Source organism: Dryobates pubescens, chromosome 8, assembly GCF_014839835.1.
Source record: "Dryobates pubescens isolate bDryPub1 chromosome 8, bDryPub1.pri, whole genome shotgun sequence".
Lineage (NCBI taxonomy): Eukaryota > Metazoa > Chordata > Aves > Piciformes > Picidae > Dryobates > Dryobates pubescens.
In genome coordinates, this window is record NC_071619.1 from 16,179,800 (window position 1) to 16,202,802 (window position 23,003).

General features: G+C 42.7%; 1 protein-coding gene across 1 annotated transcript; it reads right to left on the reverse strand.

Moving 5' to 3' along the window:
- Nucleotides 1–3,488: 3,488 nt before the first annotated feature.
- Nucleotides 3,489–12,014, reverse strand: LOC104297726 (lysosomal acid lipase/cholesteryl ester hydrolase). Its single transcript, XM_009897720.2, has 9 exons — nt 11,880–12,014; nt 10,231–10,345; nt 9,782–9,980; nt 8,906–9,015; nt 8,427–8,563; nt 7,653–7,793; nt 6,585–6,656; nt 5,204–5,272; nt 3,489–3,804 (listed from the first exon to the last, which is right to left on the reverse strand). Exons 1-9 carry the CDS (start codon nt 12,009–12,011, stop codon nt 3,571–3,573), a joined length of 1,209 nt encoding a protein of 402 aa, XP_009896022.2. The 5' UTR covers nt 12,012–12,014; the 3' UTR covers nt 3,489–3,570.
- Nucleotides 12,015–23,003: the final 10,989 nt, after the last annotated feature.

Below are 23,003 nucleotides of genomic sequence, written 5' to 3' on the forward strand. Positions count from 1 at the left end.
GTCAGTGGGTAAGGAGGAAGGTCTAAATGAAGGCGCGGTGGTATGGGACTGTGGTAGGGAAGAGGGATTGCTGGAAAGAAGAGGAGTTCCTCCCCTGAGGCATAGCAGGTAGGGGGTTGCAGTGGAAAGAGGGGCTGTTGGTCTGCCTGGTGTTCCGAGGAAGCTGTGCTGTGCCCAGATCTCTGTTGGGAATGTCTAGCCAACACAGCAGTTGCTCCGTTATGAGTTTGGATGATCTTCATGGTGACCTTCTGCCATAGATCTAGATGTGGTCCAAGATACTTGTATTTAGCTCCTCCTGCACCCCCAGGCATCGGAAGGGTCTTTCTCCCAGTGTGTGTGTGGCTATTCTGGCAGCTTAGCATCCCAGCCTTGAAGTGCCACTCTTGGTGCTGGTGGCAGTAGTGTGAGGCAACAGATTCTGGTCCTGGCTTTAAGATCAGGAGGGACTGATTTGGGCAAGAAAACAATAATAATGAATAAAAAGTCTTCAAACACATACTCTGTTATCTTGGAATTTTTTTATTATTGAGTTTGTCTCAAAATCTTGATAAATACAGGCACTCGTATATGCCATGGAGAGTTTTCTCTGTGCCCAGGAGGATGCAGAGTTAATCCCATCCTGAAGCAGAGGTGCAATGAACTCTTACAGCGTTGTGAGGTTGTTTGAGTAACTAAGAATCTTCCAAGGGGAAGTGAAGGGAGTGGGTATTCTTGTTGTCCAGGACTGCATTCCTGGTGGATGACAAGAAGAAGATAACATTTGGTTGCAGGAAACTGGCAAGTGGAGAGCCTAGTTGATGTTCATTTGGAAATTATTGTCTTTCATTAGACAATTTGGCAACAATTTGTAAGACTCACTTCAGAGGTGAGCATTAGGCTGAGGGAGGTGTTCAGTATGGAGGATGCTGCATGTTGTATACTTTTGCAAGCAGTGTTGATCACTGACTTAAATACTTTCCAGTTTGTGACTGGTTCTTCCCTCTAAAGAAGTTTGAATTTGATGTCTCCTTGGAGAGTGCTTCCAGGATGAGCAAGCTTAATTTCAGACCTGCATTCACACAACCTAGTTTTGAGGAATTGCAAGATCCCCCTTCATTCATTTACCAGAAAAGGCAGTGCCCAGTGTCTGCCTTTTGCTTTCTTCAGTAGGGCAGAACCACATGCTCTGGTTCATGGAGAATCTGAGTTACTTTACAGTTAGCACTGATGCTGTGGCAGGGAAAAGGCATCACTGATAAGGGTAGGAAGAGTTTGGTGTTGTAATTCTGTGTCTTCCCTCCCTTCCTTTGTATGTTTTGTGCAACATCACACAGTCAAGTTCATTGTATGGTTCTTGTCCAAATGTTAGGTGGTGGTGAATAAATATGAATAAGAGCAGAGGTGAAGGGCTTTGCTGCCAGGTAGCTCAAAGAAGCACTTGCTTCCCCTTTTCCTAAGATGGGATTGTTGGTCAGACTCCACCTCCCTTGAGACCTAGAGCTCATGTGTGTATTGAGTATAATGTGTGATTTTGCTGTGACAGGTCTGCCATGCTTTGTTGTGGAGGTGGGCTGGATCTGTTTCGAGTTCTCTGGGGCAGTCAGGATCCTGGTGTTTATAACTAATGTGATGTGAGTGAGAGTAGCCACTTCACAATCTCTGTGTTTTGGACTGCAAAGCTCTCCAGAAGTTGGGAGCTCAGTTCCCAGTGGTACCACAGGCTGCTAGAGAGGGTGTGTCATCTCTTTAGCATGTGTTTTCTATACCACATGAGACAAACATATTTTGTTTATATATTGATACCAATCTCCCACAAAGAGAAACACCCACAGTGCCTGAGCTACCTGTCTTAGCCTGTAATGATGAACCCGTTAATATGAACTTTCACCTTCTGGAATAACCTAGTAGGTGAGTAAGTGGGGTGCACTAACACAGCGAGCTGAGAAGTTAGAAGAGCTTGAAACAACTTCTTTAACTGACAGTGCTAGGAATACTTCTTGAGATGGATGCTATCATCCTTTGTGTGCAGGCTGCTCGTATGTCTACATCTCATCAATCCTCAGTTGCCAGGTTATGATCATGAAGACCATTGTGCTCTTTGTAGTAGTGGGTTTAACAAACCATTAATTAGTGTGAAGGAGTATCTTCATCAGTGAAACAATCAAAGGATTTCTCACTGATGTAAGTTTTCTCATGTTGGATGACTTGGTGTTTGGGCCATTAAACCCCAGGTCTGTTTAGACACCAGGATATTCTTACAAGTGAAGGTATTTTGGGTCTGGCTGGCTTCTGTTAGTAATGTGAGGAAAACAGGCAAAATACTGTGTCAAGAGGATAGATTATTTAAATTAAACAAAGATCACTTCAGCAGAGAAATCAGTATCTCCTATTTGGGGGTTTTCAGGAGATAATACCTCTGTCTCAGATGGAATATATAATAGTGATCTACAAGGGAAGAGAAAAGGCAATCTTAGTTGTAGGAAAACCAGTCCTATAAAACCTGAAATCTTCCAAAAGAAGTGATCCTTAAAGTGTCCCTTCTAAAACATTTGTATTACTTGCAGTCACCTGCATGTACCTCCACTTTGCCAGAGAGACTCCAGGCAGCACAAGAATGTAGCATTGTAGAAAACAACATTGTAGAAGCATTGTAAACCAATCAATAGTGAATCATAGAATTGTTAGGGTTGTAAGGGACCTCAAGGATCATCTAGTTTCAACCCCCCTGCCATGGGCAGGGACACCTCACACTAGATCAGGTTGCTCAGAGCCACATCCAGCCTGGCCTTAAAAACCTCCAGAGATGGGGCTTCTAGCACCTCCCTGGCAACCTGTTCCAGTGTCTCTCCACCCTCATGGTGAAGAACTTCTTCCTAATATGGCTTGCAAATTCCTATACCAGTCCCCGTGCTTGTATTCTACTGCTTGTCTTCGTTTGAGGACTGGAGGAAGAGAGGCTCTTTAATTCTTCTCAAGGGAATTAACGAAAACTCCACACAGGATTGGATACAAATACAGAATATGATTGGAAGATTAAATGGAAGTGCTATTCATAAACTACATGCTACAGTGCAAAAGCATGTAAAATACACAAAATTCATAGTCTGGGCTTAACACAGAAGCCCATTAAGACAAAGCTCTCACCAACCTCCACCAAACCAACCCAAACAGCCAGGCTTCAAATGCCCCCCCCCCTATAGTAAGCCTCTCTGCATCCCCATTACCAAACCTGTGTGATGCAGCTAAAATTTGGCTTGCCAGCTTCAGCTCCCTGCCAAAGCTGCTCAAGTCCTCACTCCCCCACATCACAAAAGATAAGGGAGCAGCACTGGGAAGGGAGAGAGAGGGAAAGTGGAAAAAACGGAATAGGAGGAGGAACAGCTTGTGCTGTGCCCTTATAAAGGCTAGATGCAGACATTATGGAATGAAGTAACAAGAACTACAATTTCCTGTCTACCCCTGAACACTCTGGGCCTTGTGGAAGTCCCAAACTTTATGTCTCTTAAAGGCACCCATGTCAAACCATGACACTGGTAAACAGAAATCTTTGGGATTTTTACTGAATGAATGAATGCCCTGTGTAAAGCTTTAAGGGTATTTTGCTATTAGTTCAACAATTTTTCTGTACATCATTGTGGCTGCATCAAGGCCCCATACAAAATCAAGATGTCCCCATGAAGGAAAGTGTTCATGGTAAATAAGATTAGTAATCCTGGGAAGTAGCCTTGCCATGTCTTTTGGATCTGCAAATTTGTCACGTCCAGCACTCCAGACAGCAGTTGGTATGCTTATCTTCTCTATCTTGTACTCAGGAGGAGTAGACTGTAAGAAAGGGTGGAGAGATGAGTGGATGCTATTGTCTCAGAAGTTGTGTTTAGAGAAAGGATTCTGTGCAAGCACCTCTCATTCCTCTCTTCATTCACTACAGTAAGACAGTAAGGATGAATATCACCCTCTTAGTGTGTATTTCCTTCCGATTCCCCATTGATGAAAGGGGAATATCCGTCCTATTCCTGTGTCAGTTTATAATGTCAACCTAAGAGTTGTCCTCCAAATTGGCATCTGGTTATGCCCTTTGGAAGTGAGTATATGGAAAGAGCAGTGTCTGTGCTTATCAAGCAAGGATTGTGAAGTTGCTGTTCAGTTGTGTCCCATTTTTGGCTTATGCAGGGTCCTCTTCATGCTTTTATGGGGCATGGAGTGAAACACTTTTAGTTACATTGTTCCAGACTTCACTTGATACTCTCCCTAAATCATAGTGTTGCTACTGATGAAGTAACATCCTGTGAGCGTAATTGCCTTGCCTATCATCACAGAGGAAATGAAAGAAATATGGAAGATGAGAACGACAGTCTTCTGAGACCATAGCCAAATGGAAGATATTTGGATGGTTGATTGTTCGCAGGGTGCTAAGGGACCATGCACAACATGCATTTAAATTAACCTCTATTATGTAAGGGTGGTTCTGGCATTTTACTTGTTGGCTGGTTGATTTTTTTGGGCAGTTCCCTAAACTTCAAAAGTCTCAAGAACAGAACATCGCTTATTTCCAAATTTGAACTTCAGTAGTTAAGGACCATATGTGTGGATGGAAATTGTCAGATAAACCTATGGAATCTTTCTCCACCTGTGAGCTAATGTGCCACACAGAAAACGACTACTGTGACTCAGAAAAGCTCACTGCAAGTCAACTGATCTGATTAAATGTCAAAAAACTGCCAGGGAAGTCAACAGTGTTGCAGGAGGAGTGCAGCATTTCAGAGTCTTGGCTATGCAGTAACCAAAGCTCCTAATGACCAAGCTTTGTGTTTCCTTTTTTTCCATATGGGATACATTAGCTCACCACAGCAGTCTCCACTGTGCCGTACTGAATCATCCCTTCTGTTTAATTTTTGTGGTAAGTATCTTCTCGAAACCAGTGTATACATTTCTTATTTTTTTTTCCTTCCCCCAGGTCTAGTGTTTAACTGCTAGGCAGATCTTCAGAATTTTTGAGGAAATGAAGAGCTCCATACTGTTCCAGTCCTAACTGTCTGCAAGAAATTGTCTATACCTTGTCTGTGAGTGGGTATTGCATGTATGAATATTTGCATCAGGTGAAACATTACCTCAGACCACTCTCCCCCTCTTTAGCACTCACAGGTGCTAAAATCCACATTTTTCTGTTCTGAGTTTTGCCAGGACTCAAGAATGCATTCTTGGGGAAAGCATATTGCCTTACCTGGTTGTACTTCTTCATGTTCTCCTTACAGCCATAGTCAAGAGCTTGAAATTTGTCTGCATGTGCTATCTATTAATATTGTAACAAGGACAGATAAAATGAAAGTGTTAAGAGATAAAGTACACAGGAGGTGTTTTGCTTATGATTAAAGCCAAAGGCTCACACAGTGGGCAGGCTTCCAGGGTTACTGAAGATGGATCATAGGGTGTGTGACACTGCCATTTTTCACCTTGCTAGCATTCTCTCCTGATCCTCAGCCACCGCCCTTAGTGTGTTTTGGCATTAAGTTCTGCTTTACTGTCTTAGTTAGCGAAAGTGTCAGGGCTGTTACTAGTCTAGTTAGTGTAACGTATGACATCTCAACTTCTGTGTGTCATTTTTTTCTGATCTGCTTACATTAGTGGCAACTTTTCCAGAGACTCTATTTCTTTCAAGAGTTTGGCTACTGGAAGCAGAGTGTCATTAGAATAGAATAGAATTAACCAGGTTGGAAAAGACCTTTGAGATTAACCCTATACTGTTGTCTTTTTGAATGTGCTTTGTCTAAAAGGAAAAAATAAAACCAATAAAAGATGAATCTGTCTTCCCAAAAATGTGTGCTGCTTGGGTTTTTTGGTTTTTTTTTGGTACAAACTTTAACTGAGGATATGCTAGCTATCTGCTAGCTTGCCTCTGTTTTCTGGCTCTGGGTACTGCTGGTCTGGATCCTGGGAATTTTAGTCACAGGTATGTGGAGGAACACGTGTATATTTAAGTGTTAACATAAGTAGCCACAATTCTGTGCACATGCAGTGATGTGTTTCTGAGGGCTGCTCTCATGTGCTGGTCTGAATTGGAGCATAAGTAGAACAAGCTTAGGTCTGACAGTGGCCTAAGATGCCAGCAGAAGAGGCAGTGGCCCACTTTGCCATTGTGCCAGAAGAAGCATTTGTGTGGTTAACTGCCTTTGGGAAATGATCCGAGCTGCAATTAACCCTCTGGGAGAAAAGCTTTAACCTGTACCATTCCTTGTATGTTTTGTCTCCTGGCTGCTCAGGTTTCCACTATCCTCCTACTGCCTGCCAAGTGCCTAGGCACTGCTTACATTTGCATCTTTCAAGGCAAAGTCTTAACAAACAAAGGCTGGAAGCCATTAGAGCCCCACATCCAGAGAGGCCTGATGTGCCCTGGGGAAATCTCAGTGCCTGATACCAAAGGAGCAATTCAGTTAATGGTGTGGTGAGCCAGGGGAAACAGTGCTGTCTCAGTGGCAGGTGCTCATGGCAGCATGGGGTAAGATGTGATGGCCACTTTCCCAGATTCTCTGCCTCTGGACTTCTCTGTAGGCTGTTGGTTGCATAAAAAGCATCAGTAAATGCCATACACCAGTGTGCATTTGTACCTGATGCCAATGAATAATGTTCTGTACTGATGTTCCAGCAGGCTCATGTCCTACATAGATATCCATTCGACTCTAGAGAGAAAGCAGAAGTGTTACGAAGGCAGAGATCCAGTCCTGTGACAGAAGGAAGTTGTGGAGGACCTACGCAACATAGTGCTGCTGTGCTAAAACTCTGTTTTAATAAAACAGTTTTCAAATATCAAAAAGAAAGTTGAGGAAGAGACTTTCAAATATATAAGTTTACAGTAGGGATGAGTATGTAGAATTTTTTCCTTTTGGCAGAATCTTTCCTTGGTTCACGCCTATTCACATGGAAAACATCACTTGGGGAGTGTGTCCATCCTTCCCCCTTCCGCCCCCCCCCCGCCCAGTTTCTTAAGTTTGTTTGATGCTTTTAAACAGTGCTGTGCTTAAGCAGTAGAGGAGGACTGCTAATTGTCTGCTCAAGCATAATGTGGCTATGTGTATGTGAGGGTTTTATGGGAATGCTTGTTAAACAGTCTGAGTATGAAACATTGAAGGCTGCTAGAGAACAGATGTGGAAGGTCTGCAAGAACAAATGGCAGCAGCCAGAGTAAAAGGAATGAGGTCTTGCCACTGAGAAAGCATGAAGAAACAGCCTTGAAGTTTTGGCTGGAGATACTCTGATGTGTAGTGAACAAAAAGAAATGATCTCTCATTTTCAGACTATCTGTATGGCTTCCTCTTTAGGAAGGAAAATACAAATTATGCAGCAGAAAAATGATCTTTCTCTATCCATTTGTCCATTTTAAAAAGCTTTAGTGTCTGTCCAACTTTTCTTTGGCTTTGCTCCAGAAGAAAGGACACCGAGGGACATCATTTCAAGGTGGGACCATTTTGAATTCAGCCTTTCTTCCTTCTGTGGTTTGAATGTGTCAGGTGTCACATCTCAGCACTAGCTGAGGTCCTAATTTGCATTATGTGAAAACTCCAATACAGTTCTCTATGTCCCTGCAACTGTATGTAGACATAAGGAAGAAACTTTATTTTTTTCCTTCAAAATTACTTCAGCTTTACTGATAGTAAAGAGTTCTTGAACATGCTTACCGTGTTCAGAGTTTGCACCTTGTCCCCAGCTATGAAGCTGAAGGCACTGGCACAAAGTTTACCCAGAGATCTGCATATCCATATTAGGGGCTCTTTCATCCATTCTTTCTGTTGAAGAACTCCTTTACAGCCAAATAGTATCTGAATGGAGAAAAGGTGCAAAATCTGGGGATTTTGCATTGCTGCAGGATTATTTCATGCCCCCGATAGCCTTGTCTCTTAAGTAAGATTGCTGAAACTTCCTGCTACCCCAGTACCCTTTAAAGTATGTTCTTAAGTTGAATTCATTAAATGCAATTTCATGAAATCTGATTATAATTTCAACTTCCTGGTCACCTCTTCTTTTGCTGATCTCCCTTCTTTGCTTCAGAGTTATCATCAGGTGATAGAGCAATTGCTGAAGTTCACCCCCTGATTCAATAAAATTAATATGTGAAATGTCTTATTTGTAGTTTTATACTACTTCTTAAGGCTAGATGTAGTAGACTATGTTAGGCTCCTTTTACTCTGATAATTGTGAACTTGCCTCAAAAATATCTTTTAAACAACTTGTGGTGAAAATGGTCTGTAATCTTAAAGAAGTTGCAAAATAGACACAGCATCAAGCCCTGAAGCTTAGTTCTGTGGAAGGTCTGAAGTCTACCAGCACAGTCAACAGTCTGATAAACTGAATTCATTCTTAACTCATCACACCCTGAACACGAATTCCACATTAAATGAGTCCAGTAGAGACAGAGTAGACAATGATGTCTTCTAGAAAGAGAAATGACATACCCTGATCAGTGGTTGGGGAAGACGTGCAATTGTTACCAGAGGACTGTTTGCATGTGTGATTGTGGCTACTGGTCCCAAAGCAAAGAACACTTTAACCCTTTGAGCCAACTCTGGATAAGTAGAAAATGCAATGAAGCCTGTAAACTCAGAAGACACAGGTCAAGTTAATGATTTTCACAGACCAAATAAATAAAAATAAAAAGCAGTAGGCAGCAAAGAAGTGAGATCAGGTTAGCAGCCCATTGCCTGCTGGACATTTTTGTGCTGCAGACCCAAGGAATGTGTTTGATTCTTGAAACTTTTATCTGGGAGACAGAGTTCATTCTAAGGATACAGGTTCCTTAAAGCACGTCTAAGTACTGAGTTTCTCAGAAGTGACAATTTTGTGTTAAGGCCATTTTGTGGCCATCTACTCATGGATCTTATACATAAATAATAATCAGTAACATTGTTATGTACTTAAGCAGTCATAACATTACCTGCAGTTGAAGCCTCTGAATGACCAACATAGTATATCTCTTTCTGTCCAGTTTTATTCGCGATGAAGTACAGCTCTGCAGGAACATCATATTTGCCTATCTCATCGAAGCTATAGAGGAGAAACACAGAACACTAGAAAAACTGGCTGTCATGGCATGAGTAACTATCAGTTTTGTTCATTGCACCATGCAGGCCCACTGAAAGACAAGGTTGCTCACTTCTGCATTCTTGCTTGAGTTGGGAAAATAGATAGAGTGATGCAGCTGTACTGCCAGTGTGCTGAACGCCTTAGGCTCTGCAAAGGAGGTGCCAGTTTTGTCCATTAGCTGAAGCTCTTGCAGAAGTCAATCATTGCTCTCACCAGCACAGACTAAAAAAATATTTCTCTCTCAGTTAATATCAGTTGTGATAGATAAAATTTCTGCACTGAGCTGATCAGTTTTCATTCCTGTCTCACTTGGAATGCAGCATCTGGTGGGAGACTTCAAAATTACAGATGCCTCCCAGTTTTGGAAGCCTTTTCCTCAGAGAAGCAAGCACTTTGTATGGACAAAGGTGACCTATTTACTTCCAGTCTTGCTTCTGTATGTGCTGATTCCAGAAAGGCCTGTCCAGGTCACATAGCTAAGCCCTTCTTATGATCCCCCCTTGAAAAGCCCAGAAGTGGCTGCATCTGAGGAAAGGAGTTGGCAAGTCTGCTTACATGTTGGATGTCCCACTTGAAGTCAGATATATGAAAACCAGGAAGGCTGTCATATAGTCGAGAAGGAGATGTTTTCATATACCAGAAGGGGAAAGTTTCTGCATCCAAATATTAACCACCCAATCTTGCTAGATCCCTTAAAGTTACTTTCTTCAGTTTCTCCACAGAGTACCTGAATTGCCAGAACTCTTTCTGACAGGGCTTAAGGGTCTTGTGTTTTAAAGACCAGGTGTCTCCTCGGCTGTTTCCCATCCAGACATCATAGCCAGCATCTGCGAGGATGAAGCCTAGGCTGTTGTTGGGCAGGTTAGAAATCCACTGAATAGAATCTCCTAAAGTACCATGGTGTAGCAAGACTGCAGGCTTTTTCCCTGAAAAAGCAGAGTGTTTCCTTATGCTGGAGTAGTATGAAGTATTGTGTAGTTAAAACTGGAGTGCAGAGTGTGGTTTTGCAAGAGTTTTTTAATCTATGTATACGGTACAGGCTGTATTCCTAAGTAGGTGTTCTTGCTGAGATGGAAAGATGTGGAACATGCCATTGCATGAATGAAGGGGAAAGACAGGGGACCCATGCAAGAGTTAAGTCTTAGAACTTCCTTTTATCTTATAACTGCGTCACACCTGTATTTTGGCTGTTCCTCCCAGCAGGAATTCTGAAAACACCAAGAATGTATCCATCCTCTGTGGTAACTTGATATTCCTCACTGGGGTAGCCATGATATCTGATAATTTCACTCTGAGGAAAAAGAGAAAAAGGAAGCTTGTTAACACATGTTTACAGCATAGAGATGGGTGGAGAAGGTGTCTAGAGGCTGCTTCTGTCCAGGAATGTGAAACTAGTCATGGACATGCTATGAAGTGTCATGGGTTAAGTTTAACCCGTTACAGAAGATGACTGTAATAACATATCGTATTTTCTCTACTGCTTGGTGTTGTACTGCTAGAAAAGGACCTAAAAGAGATTCCTACAGGACAACAAAACTCTTGTCCTTCTCTTTTGGAGATGATCAGATATATACTATAACATAGTCATAGGGGCTGGAGTTTGCATACAGTGGTGAGAGCAGCTGTGCTGTGTTTGTGTGATGTAGTTTGTGTATGCTTTTTAATGCTGTATCCCACAAATTGAAATACCAAGACTTGCATTTGCTCAGGTTGGAAGCACCTAGTTATACTTGGAGCTTTCCTGACATACCCACATTGCCTAGGTTTTGGCTAGGTAGTAATTAGGTAGTAATTGCTATAGCAGTGGTACTTAAGACCTGCACAGACTTATAAGAATGGCAGAGTTCACCTGTGGAGTACATTAGACCTGAGTAAATTAGACTGACCCCTGCAGTTTGGCTGCATGGGCTGTCATGTGTTAGGACAGCCCTGGAAGTAGCATTTTCCCAAGCATCCCAGTACTCTCCACCACTTTTCCTAGACACATCTTTATTCTTTTAGAATTTTTTAGGCTATTAAACAGCTCAGATAAAGCCATCCTGCTTTGGAGGGTAACCAAGCTGAGCAGTGTGGATCTGGGCTGTTCTTTGATTGTAGTGCAAGGCCACAGGGAGCATGGCTGAGAATAAATATTAAAGGTCTTGTAAAAAGGTGCATCCAAGCCTTCTTCAGATCTGCTTAGGTGATAGTTGTCTGGCATTTGACCCTATATTATGGGACAAAGCAGAATCTTACTGAGTGACTAACCTTTTGGAAGATCATTTGTTGTGTTTTGCAAGGCCAGTAGAGATCATACCTTTCTAGAGAGTAAATATTCAGCAGTAAACATGCAGTGATGCCAGAAGATGTGGGTTTGGGCCCATAATGAACCCTTTCTTGCCAATGTATGGTTAGGCAAGCCAGGCAGGGTGGATCTCCTATTACTGACTCTCTCACAGCACCACCTATTTACACTGTTGTGGAGAAATCTTTGGTGATTCAGAGCAAGGGGTCTTGGATTGTTTTGTGTTATGAGAATCTGCATTTTCAGGAAGGGATTCATCCCCTTGCCACTGTACTGAACAAAGAGTTTGTTACAGAAGCAGAGGACTTTGTTTTCCTTGAGACTAGAAACCAGACCTTGCCTCCACTGCAGAGGAAGCATTTTCTCTGGCAGCTCTAACTGTTTGGATAGGAGCATCAAATTTTCTTCTAGGTTGGTGCTCCCTTTTGCTGGAGGGACCCTACTTTTAGCCTCCTGACAGGAACTGTTAGTGATGGCACAGTGGTAGTAGCACTGCAAGAGACAATTTAGAAAGAAAGGTAGAGAAGGTGACCCAACTTACAACATTCATAAAGCATTCAGGGTTGCGAGTCTTCCTGTGGTGGCTTGTGTCTGAGTTCAGAGTGGAGGGTGTTGCAAATCCTGCTGAAAAGGCAATTCCTTGGCAGCAGAGCAGTACGAGGAGGCACCACATCTTTGGGCTGTGTGAAGGAGCACATGCAGGGGTGTTTGTGTTGGGAAGAGAGAGACATGGAACTGCATGGGAAGACTCAAGTGGAGAGTCTCCTGAAGGCTGCCCAAGGTCTGCCAGAATAAGTACCTGGGGACTGCCTGCAGCTCACCCTGTTTAACAGGGGCCAGGAGTGAGTCAAAGGCTCCAGGAGAATGTGAAGCCAACCTGGGTGGAATGCGCCTGTATGATACTGGTGCTAGTTTGTGCCCTGAGTTCCTTCCTTTCTCTCTCATTTGGTTCTGCCTGTTGTAAATGTGTTCCTTGGCCACCTGAGGAAAGACTCAATTTTCATTGTTTTTAGGGGTTGACTGATCATCACAGAGAAGCTTTTCTGAGTAGAAATTGTAGAGTGGCATCTATCTAGTTAGTGCTATCTGCTTTGACTGTAGCTACATTTGTAATCAGCATTGAGGAAACTGATAGGTCATAAAAGTAGAGTGTATTATCTGACATATGGAGAAGACTTCAGATTTTGAGAGCCTGGAAAGGTTAGCCAAAAGATTTACTTTTTCCTCTGAACTTCCTAATGAGGAAGGGGGTTCTCAATTATTTATTTTTTAAAATTAAATCTATCTTAGCCCTTGAGTCACCAGAGCATCTAGATTGAACCAAAACTGGTTTAAATTTTTAATTAATTAATTTTAATATTGACATCCAGACACACTGTATTCCCCCCACTTTGTAGGAGAATACTTCCGTTTTGCCAATGGCACAGAATTCCTCCCACTAGCGTACTCTGGAAGCACAGTTTTATAGTAGGTACTCCACTGCTTTCAGTTGGTTTGCTCAGTTCAAACAGAAATAAAACCTGTTCCTCTAGCTCTGAATGTGGAACGTGGTTTGGGAACAAAACAGAGAACCTCAGCCTAAGTCATAGTTTGGTTTTGTACTAAAGGTGAGGCAGCAAGGTAACTGAATTGTTGCTGTTTTTAGGGTTATACCTTTTTTCCATATACTGTATTGTCACCTGGCTTAGCTGGCATGTTTTAAGGCACTTGCAGATGAATGTTTCTAAATCAGATGGAGTGTGCCAGTTAACTCCGAGGCTTGGCATGCACTGTCTCATTAATTTCAGTGGGAAAGCTTTGACTGTAGGAACCTTGAATCACAAGCTACTCTTTTCATGTAACAAAACAGTACCAAAGAGTGGCATTTACCTTGGCGAACTGGAATTAACTGAAATATTTAATTTAATAAAATAAAATTTAAAAAAAAAAAAAGGTAGAGGAAGAGACCTGAAAGATACATCCAAAAGGCCATTTTCTGGAGGTTTTTGATATTTCACGAAAATGGACTTTAAACCTTCTCAAGATTCATCTTGAGCGTACTCTTGAAAGAGTCACAGCATTCTTTTCACATACTCTGTAAATGGAATACAAAGGCACCAGGGCAGTTAATGTAGCTGGTGGCAGTTTGAATCTCCTGGCTAACTAACAAGGAAAGTTTAAATGCATTTAAAGCTATGAAAGCAAAATGTCCAATTTAAGCACACACTTTCAATACTGAGATTTTCATACATACCGAGTGACATCCTTAGGGGGAAAAAAAAAACAATCAAAACCAAAAACCCACCAACAATGAGAACAAAATGGAATCATCAGTTACTCATTTGTGCAGGTCAAATGCATCAGAAAGGATGCAGACTGCCTACTCTGATGAGCAAGTGCACTAAAGCAAGACTGCACATCACTATGGAGACAGGTGACAGAGAAAGAGACCACAAACACATAATGTGCAAGCAACTCACCTCTGCTCTGTGACTGTCTGTGTTGTCTTCTGCTGCAGTTCTGGTCTGTCTCCAGTAGCAGTCTTATTGACTGGCAGAAACCTTGGCCAATGAAAGGAGCAGCAGTAGAGGACTGTGTGGTGTCTGCATATATAGGAGGGTACATTGAAGTGCTGATTTAGCAGTATTTAAGGAGTGGAGGTTTTTTATGATAAACAGCACCACTGTGTGATCTTCTGAAAGACCAAATTGCACCATGTGTAAGGAAAGGTAAAGAGGTGTCTGACCTGTAGTTAGGATATTTAGCAGGAACCTGGGGGATTTTGTCTCCTGATGGTGTGGCAGATACTTATCTTCATCTTTACTGCTAGACCTCTCAGGGGAAGTTCTGTGACCATATGAAGCTTTTCCAAGTGCTTTTTACCTGTGAATGTGGTCTTTGCTGTGGTGGTTTGTACAGAAGCTGGCATGGTCACTGGCACCACACTTGTCACCTGTTTTCTGAACTAGTATTTGCAGAGTGCTTGGGGACAACTCTTCTTTGCTAGGGACAATTCTTCTTTGAATAAAATGCAAGTGATTTGAAAGGCACGTGTTTAGCATCTCACACACATTCCCAAATCTGTTGTTGAGTGAACACTGCAAGAAAAGACCAATTTGCTCTGAGTCAGACAGCTCCTGTAGGGCTTCTCATGTACTGAATTAAGTCTGAAAACATTGTGTAAACTTTGATGCAGAGAGGATGCTAATAAAAGTTTTTGCTTCTTCCAAGCCATTTCCATGAACCCTGTGAAAACACAGTATCTTTGGAGATCTTAATGAATTGTAGCCATCCTGGGTGCTCAGTCCTCACTGAAACTGGCCTGGTGCCCTGGTGCAGAAAATTCTATGTGTTATTCATCTGCTGTCTTGTGTGGGAAAACAGTGAAGTAAGTCTCTGCTAGTAAACAGAATCTGGTGAGAGTCACTGCAATTCAATTCTGCTTTATGAAGTAGAACATAATCTGGAAAAACCAAAAAAGAGATTTCTCAATGAAAGACATTATAGCTCAGCAAGTCTGAGATAAGAAAGCCATTTCTCTGCTGTATTCCCAGCTAACACCATACTGCATTTTTTCATTTCATAGTCAGCCTGAAATGATCTGCAGCATTTTACCTAATTTCACTCATGCTGGCATAGGGGATGTGTAATCTTGTTTCTGATATTGTCAGTAGGAATCAATAACAACAGATGGGTAAACCAATCTGAACAGGGGAAAGAGACAATGAAACTAATGCTTATAAAAAGAGTACAGGAGACCCCAAACCTAAAAGATATACAGAAACTTCTTAGAATGTGCTGTCCTCACATAGAGAGCAATGCCAGCTAAGATGGCAAGTATTCTGTTTTGAAAATGCTGGAGTAAAACTTTGATGCCCAGATGGTCTGGTCTACAGCTGCACATGGCATGAGGTGCCCAAATACATCTTGAGACATTCCAGATCAGACTTATGTAGCCCTGGGCAGTCTGTTCTTCTTGGAGGTGTTCCTTCTCACTGCAGGAGGGTTGGACAAGATGACCTTTGAGGGTCCCTCTCAACCCAGTGTAATCTGTGAATCTGTCTTAACTCCAGTGTCTGCCATCCCTTTCTCTTAGAGGCATCCTATGCCTCTAAACATATCCCTGATGATCTGCAGGCTTGGAGGAAGAGGACAAAGGGGAAACATGTTCTCCTTTACAAGCCCTGTAATATACAGAAGTATGATACTGTCATGTTTCATAAAATACAGTGAACATAGCCAATTTGTTATCTTTAGTAAAGGATTGCTAAAACAAAACCAACAACAAAAAAAGGAGAATAACTGAAGGAGCTGGGGCTCTTTAGGCTGAAAAAGAGGAGGCTGAGGTGAGACCTCATTGCTGTCTATAACTACCTGAAAGGGAATCATAGAGAGGCTGGTGCTGGTCTCTTCTCACGGGTAATTAGTGATAGAACAAGAGGGAGCAGCCTCAAGCTGTGACTGGGTAGGTTTAAACAGGACATTAGGAAAACAAAATTCATGGAAAGAGTGGTCAGGCATTGGAATGCACTGCCCAGGGAGGTGTTTGGGTCACCAACCCTCGATGTGTTTAAAGGTTGTTTGCATATGGTGCTTGAGGATATGGTTTAGGGGTGAAACTTGTAAAGTAGGGTTATTGGTTGGACTTGGTGATCCTGAGGGTCTTTTCCAACCTGAATGTTTCTGTGATGCTGGGAATGTTTACTTAAGAAAATGTTCTGTATATGATCTTCCTTCTGTCTTGTAAGCCTATTCCTCCTCTTCCCAAGTACTTTTGTGATTCTCATCAGTTTTCTCCATGCATTTGCCAGATGATTGAGCAGGCAGGTATGGGAAAGAAGATAGCTATTTATCAAATGCCTCAATCTGCTGAGGTATCTCTATGCTAATTGGACAATTTTACACAGAGTTATTTTTTATGATAGTACTGGTTGTAAAAAGACATATTGTGTCAGCAGATTTGTGCAGATGTACAGCCCACTGGCTTTTTTATGACTATTGTGTTCCATCTTGTGTAATACTGTCCGTGAGCTGATTATGGGGAACAGAACCCTGGGCAGGCCAGGATCAGCCTGTATGAATGATGAGCTGCTGGAACTGAGCCACAGGATGAGCTGTAATAGCAGTAACCCAGTAGCGATCATACAGTATCACAGTATAACTAAGGTTGGAAGAGACCCCAAGGATCATCAAGTCCAACCTGTCACCACAGACCTCATGACTAGACCATGGCACCAAGTGCCACGTCCAGTCTCCTCTTGAACACGTCCAGGGACGGTGACTCCACCACCTCCCTGGGCAGCACATTCCAATGATGAATGACTCGCTCAGTGAAGAACTTTCTCCTCACTTCAAGTCTAAACCTCCCTTGAGGTTTAGCATCAGGAGGCAATGGGAGTATTAAGACCTGTGTTGTCCATGTGACACCATCACTTCACTGAGTTTGGCTTGAAGAGTTATAAAATTCAGGCTCTGGTCTGTGCCATGGAGGGACTTCTTTGTGCTCAGTGGGACTGTTGAGTTAATCAAGTCCTGAAGTAGAGGTGTAAGGGACCCTTTCAGTGCTACAAGGTTGTTGTTTGAGTAGCTTAACAATTTTGCTGAGAGGAAGTGTAAGAGATGAATGTTCTTTCTGTCCAGACACTGGCCATTCCAGGAGAGCGTTTCTTAGGAATACACATTTCTGAGGACTGTTCTGTGCACACAGCTCCAGCAGGCCAGAGATATCTTTCCAGAGTAGCGTAGCTCATGCCATTTGGAGCAATATCATTTACAGTGCTTGGAAATTAAAGAGATCAATTACCTTCCATGTCTTTTATTGAATGTGCTGCTCTGAAGTTTAATTGATATTTAGTTTAAAAAATGAGTTGCCTTTATTTTTTTTTTCTCTGGCAAAGGCCCTTCTGACAAACTCTCAGTTCACTTCTGGCTCAGCTGCTTTGAAATGCTGTAAAATCATTTAGGGGAGTAAGACTCATGTTTCCTAGACAGATTGAGTAAGTTGCAGTTTGCACATCCATCGAGCCCTGGCACCTTTTGAAAATAAAAGATTTATTCAGCAAAAAAGTCTGAAAGAGTCCAGGATTCAATTCTTCACGAAAGAGATGCTGTGAAGCAGAAGTGAATGTCTCATACCTCACCATGACAGAGCTGCTTATCTCTTCTCTTGTTGAAGCTCTGACCAAAGTAGTCATTTAAGTGATTTTTAAGAGAGCCTGACATGTGATGCTAGATTAAAAGGTAATTTTACATTATCTTTAGAAAGATGTTGCCTGCAGCTATTGCTGTGCTTTGTGGAGGAGAAGGGGTTTTTTTCGCTTGGTTGGGTTTTTTCGGTGTGTTTTTGTTTGTTTGTTTCATTTGTTTGTTTTGTTTGTTTGTTTGTCTTTTAATATTTCATATGTCCCCATGCATTTATACATTCGTGTTAGGAGAGAATTATGTAAGCTTCTAAATGGTTTTAAGTAACGCTCTCAGGTTCCTTTCAACAAGTTGTACTTTATAATTCCGACAGCTTGGCCAGCTGATGTAGGAGGATGCTCGCTCCTTAGCATCCGGATGTGAAGAAATACTGGCGGGGAACACCTTTTTCTTTTTGAAAGGTTACTCACTCTCCTTTAGGCCAACAGAATATTCACTGCAAGCTGAACAATCAATTTGTTGGGAGGATCCTTGTGATGTTTATCACAAGTAGGTGTAGTGGATTTTTCTATTACACTTCAAGCTAATTTTTCTTCTGGTAAACAACCATTGACAGAGTGAGAAGTTGTTTTAAAATATGCTACAAGTATGGGAAAGGTGAGTTTAAACTATAAAGGGAAAGGATATCTTCAGGTGTCTGCAGACACTTGAAATAAGCATGCCCTATGAGCTTCTAAAGGAATTAAGGGGGAAAAAGAGGGTGTATCATCTTTGGAAGAAAGGTGAGGCAACCCATAGAATGTTTAAGGGTGTTGCTAGGTCATGTAGAAAAAAACTTAGGGATGTGAAAGCCCATTTAGAGCTTAGACTGGCCACTGATGTGAAAATCCTTCCATCCTTCTATAAATATATTAATAGCAAGAGGAGGGGCAAGGACAACCTCCACTCGGAGAGGAACATAGCAACAAAAGATGAGGAAAAGGCAGAGGTACCCCTTCTTTGCTTCAAATTTTAATAGCAGGACAGATTGTCTTCCAGACAACTGGCCTCCTGAGCTGGCAGATGGAGGCAGGGAGTGGTATAGTTCCCCTGTGATCCAGGAGGAAGTAGTTAGAGATCTCTTTAGCCACTTGGATCCCCAGAAGTCCTATGGACTGGATGGGATCCATCCTAGGGTGCTGAGACAGCTGGCAGATGAGCTGGCCAAGCTGCTCTCATCATTTTTCAACAGTCCTGGCTCACTGGAGAGGTCCCAGAAGACTGGAAGCTGGCCAATGTGATGGCCATCCACAAGAAAGGCCAGAAGGAGAAGCAGGGAATTACAGACCTATCAGCCTGACCTCAGTGCCATGCAAGATTATGGAACAGTTCATCTTGAGTGCAATCACACAGCACATACAGGATGGCCAAGGGATCAGGTCCAGCCAGCATGGCTTCAGGAAGGACAGGTCCTGCCTGACCAACCTGATCTCCTTCTATGATCAGGTGACCCACCTGGTGGATGTGGGGAAGGCTGTGGATGGAGTCTATCTGGACTTCAGCAAGGCCTTTGACACCGTCCCCCACATCAAACTCCTGGACAAGCTGTCAGCCCATGACTTGGACAGCAGCACTCTGTGCTGGGTTAGGAACTGGCTGCAGGGCCAAGCCCAGAGAGTGGTGGTGAATGGTACCACTGCCAGCTAGCAGCCAGTGGTGTCCCCCAAGGATCAGTGCTGGGCCCCATGCTCTTTAGTATCTTCACTGATGATCTGGATGAGGGCATTGAGTCCATCATCAGTAAATTTGCAGATGACACCAAGCTGGGGGCAGGAGTTGATCTGTTAGAGAGTAGAAGACTTTGCAGAGGGACCTTGACAGGCTGGACAGAAGGGCAGAATCCAATGGCATGAGATTTAACACATCCAAGTGCCAGGTTCTACACACTGGCCACAACAACCCCATGCAGAGCTACAGGCTGGGGTCAGAGTGGCTGGAGAGCAGCCAGGTGGAGAGGGACCTGGGGGTGCTGGTTGATGGTAGGCTGAACATGAGCCAGCAGTGTGCCCAGGTGGCCAAGAGGGCCAATAGCATCCTGGCCTGCATCAGGAACAGTGTGGCCATCAGGAGCAGAGAGCTCATTCTGCCCCTGTACACTGCACTGGTTAGGCCACATGTTGAGTACTGTGTCCAGTTCTGGACCCCTCAGTTTAGGAAGGATGTTGACTTGCTGGACCGTGTCCAGAGAAGGGCAAAAAAGCTGGTGAGGGGTTTGGAGCACAAGCCCAATGAGGAGAGGCTGAGGGAGCTGGGGTTGCTTAGCCTGGAGGCAGGATGCTCAGGGGAGACCTTATTGCTGTCTACAACTACCTGAAGGGAGGTAGTAGACAGGCCGGGGCTGGTCATTTCTCCCAGGCAACCAGCACCAGAACAAGAGGACACAGTCTCAAGCTGTGCCAGGGGAGGTTTAAACTGGATGTTAGGTAGAAGTTTTACACAGAGAGAGTGATTGCCCATTGGAATGGGCTGCCTGGGGAGGAGGTGGAGTTGCCATCATTGGAGGAGTTTAGGAGGAGACTTGATAGGGTGCTTGGTTGCATGGTTTAGTTGATTAGATGGTGTTGGATGATGGGTTGGACGCAATGATCTTGAAGGTCTCTTCCAACCTGGTTTATTCTATTCTGTTTATTCTATTCTATTCTATTCTATTCTATTCTATTCTATTCTATTCTATTCTATTCTATTCTATTCTATTCTATTCTATTCTATTCTAAAGGCTGTCTGAGCATCATATCCTGAGAGCCCTGAACATGCAAAAGGTATGAAGACATCACCAGTAATTCTCTTCCCAAGGAAACTCTAATGCAGCCTAAAACTCCCCTGGTGCAGCTTGAGACTGTGTCCTCTTGTTCTGGTGCTGGTTGCCTGGGAGAAGAGACCAACCTCCACATGTCTACAACCTCCCTTCATGTAGTTGTAGAGAGCAACAAGGTCACCCCTGAGTCTCCTCCTCTCCAGGCTAACATACATAATTATCAGGGGAAACATGAATCATATACCTTTCTTTTTTTTTTTTTTTTTTTTTTTCTTTTTCTCTCCCAGGGGGTGGGGCAGCAGGGCTGGGCTAGGAAGACTGCTTCCATTTTCCCAGTAGGTGTCTTGAGGTATTCTTTCAGACAGTTTGGAAAATATTTTAGTCAGAAGTAGATTGGGTGGCAAGCTAGCTACTATCCAGTTAGTTGTTGTAAGTTGCCTGTCTTCCTCCCCTTCCCCATTCACCCTCCCTTTCTTCAATTGTGAAATTTTCTTCTCTCTTGTCCCCTCCTCCTCTCCTCAACCTGTTTTGCTACTTTCCTTTTTAGGCAACTGGAGGCTGTTAGGGCAACTATGACAAAGGAAAACGCTTCTGTGTTGTAACTTGTTCTTTCAGTCTCCCATAACCTGCTTTTCTCACATTTGCCTTCCTGGGTTGGGTTTCCAAAGATAATTGTTTCGTGCCACCAAGTAGAAAGCACCTAAAAGAAATGTAGCTTAGGAAAGAGAGATACTTTTAAGTTAGATATTAACCAGAATCAAACAAGCTCAAGAACGTTTCAAATGAGGTTAACTTGTTGGGCTGGTGAACAAGAACTCAAGCAGTGAAGAATAGGCATGGGAATACTTTATTCAGAGGTATGTGACCATCTTCTGCACAGTAACTGAAGCTATTGAAGATAGGGATAGTCACTGGGTTTGCAGCCTCCCACAAACAGGCTTGTACAGATCTGGGTTTGGTTTTGGTGTTTTGTTTTGTGTGTGTGTGTTTTGTTGGTTTGGTTTTTGTTGGTTTTGGGTTGGTTTGGTTTGTTGGTTTGTTTGGGTTCATGTTGTTGTTGGTTTGGTTTTGGTTGCCTTTTTTGGGGGGTTCCCCCTCTCCTCCCCTTTGGAATTGTGTCCTTTGGCTGTTGCAATTTGATAGAAGTACTGTCTGTAGGAGTAAAGATAATGCATGATCAGTGTAATTATGGTGACTTCACAGAAAGTAAGGGTTGAACATTTTCTCGTGTTCTGCGTTGAGATCAGAATGATTCTGAGCGTGGGACAAACAAGAGACAACTTCGCCAGCTGTGGACAACTCCTTGTCTTATGCTGAATACAAACAATAAAGCTAGTGCCTAAAGAAACATTACCCCTGTTCCCACCCCCCAATTATCTTAAGATTGTGATTTCTTATTAGCTCTTAACTATAGGGATTTATTCCCAAGCTCTCCTCCATTTAGCATGCATCTGGATTTTATAATAAATATTACCTTCTTCATTATGTTATAAAACTCCCATTTGTACACCAGGTCCTTTTTGACTGTGAACACAGTGCATTGCACTGCTGCTTCTTTTTATTATTATTTTTTTCTGGAGACAGCCATAAAATGATGGGCCAGGTGGACTGCAGTCTTTTATTCTGAAAGGATCCAAATACTTTATTCTGAAGGGATTTGTTGCCTCTCTCCAGATCTACTACTCTGAGATAGCATTGTGCAAGGAAACAGTGTCATCTAGCTTGATTAAAGTGGTGTTTATCCTCTGTGCTTTGTGGCTAATATTTTCACATATATTAGCTCTCCTCCTTTAAAAATTTTGAGTGAGCTATATTGCTTTTGGCAAATACAGTTCATTTATACAGGATAGAAATCTAGAGAGGTGCAAATAAGAAAGTGTACATTGCCTTTTCTGTGGAGTATGGATTAGATACTAGTATGTTCCACAGCATCACATACATGATTTAGACTTTCTTGTTTAGATCATATCATGCCTTTGGATTAATTTGAGTACACAGGAAGACTATGGATTGGTTCAGAGTACCTGGACATTAGGAAATGACTCCTTTTTGGCTAAACAGCTGCAAAGCATTGGTGAAATTTAGGCAATGCCCTGTAGTACTCAGAGGAGGAAGCAATTATAATCTGGAATTGCTCTCCCAGTTACAAGACCAGGTTTACCTCAGCCTCCTCTCTGTGGGCTGAATGCTTTGTCCTTTATGCTGTGCCTTTAACCTTTATTTCACAAGTGGTAGAACTTGCTAAGTAGTTTGTGGTTTATCACAGTGGAGGGAGGTGCAAGAAGCTCTGAAAACAAGTAGACCAAGATGTGGCAGCTCATCTGGATCTGAGGTCTTGATTTCAATCACGTGGGCCACAGCTAATTAAAAATAAATCAATCAGTTGTGCAGAAGTATTGCCCTTCTTTCTGACAGTGCAAGATTTTTACTTTTCTTGCACCCTTTATCTGGTAGTCTTGTACTGAGTGATTTCAACCATGAAAACTCTTGCTTGCCCTATGACTAATTCTTGCCTTTCCTGAAGCATCACATGCTGAGCAATGAAATCCTCTTCTGAAGGTCTTGACGAAGGAGTATTGTAGAAAGAGACATTCTAATCTAACTACAGAGGCTTTGCTTTAAAACTGCATATGCATTTTTCTGTTGCACACCTGAATTACAATACAATCAGTCAGTTATTGGCTTATCTAATCTTGAAACTCTCGTTTCCAGTCCCCAGAGTCTGCTCTTTGCTGTATACCAGGTCTGCCT

Excerpts from the sequence above, each read along its gene's own strand:
- LOC104297726 (XM_009897720.2), bottom strand. The coding sequence starts at position 12,011 with ATGTGGTGCCTCCTCGTACTGCTCTGCTGCCAAGGAATTGCCTTTTCA. Across the intron at positions 10,346-11,879 it reads CTGAATGCTTTATGAATGTT|AGTGAAATTATCAGATATCA; the intron begins GTAAGTTGGGTC and ends CTTTTTCCTCAG. Across the intron at positions 8,564-8,905 it reads TTCAGAGGCTTCAACTGCAG|GCTTCATTGCATTTTCTACT; the intron begins GTAATGTTATGA and ends CTGAGTTTACAG.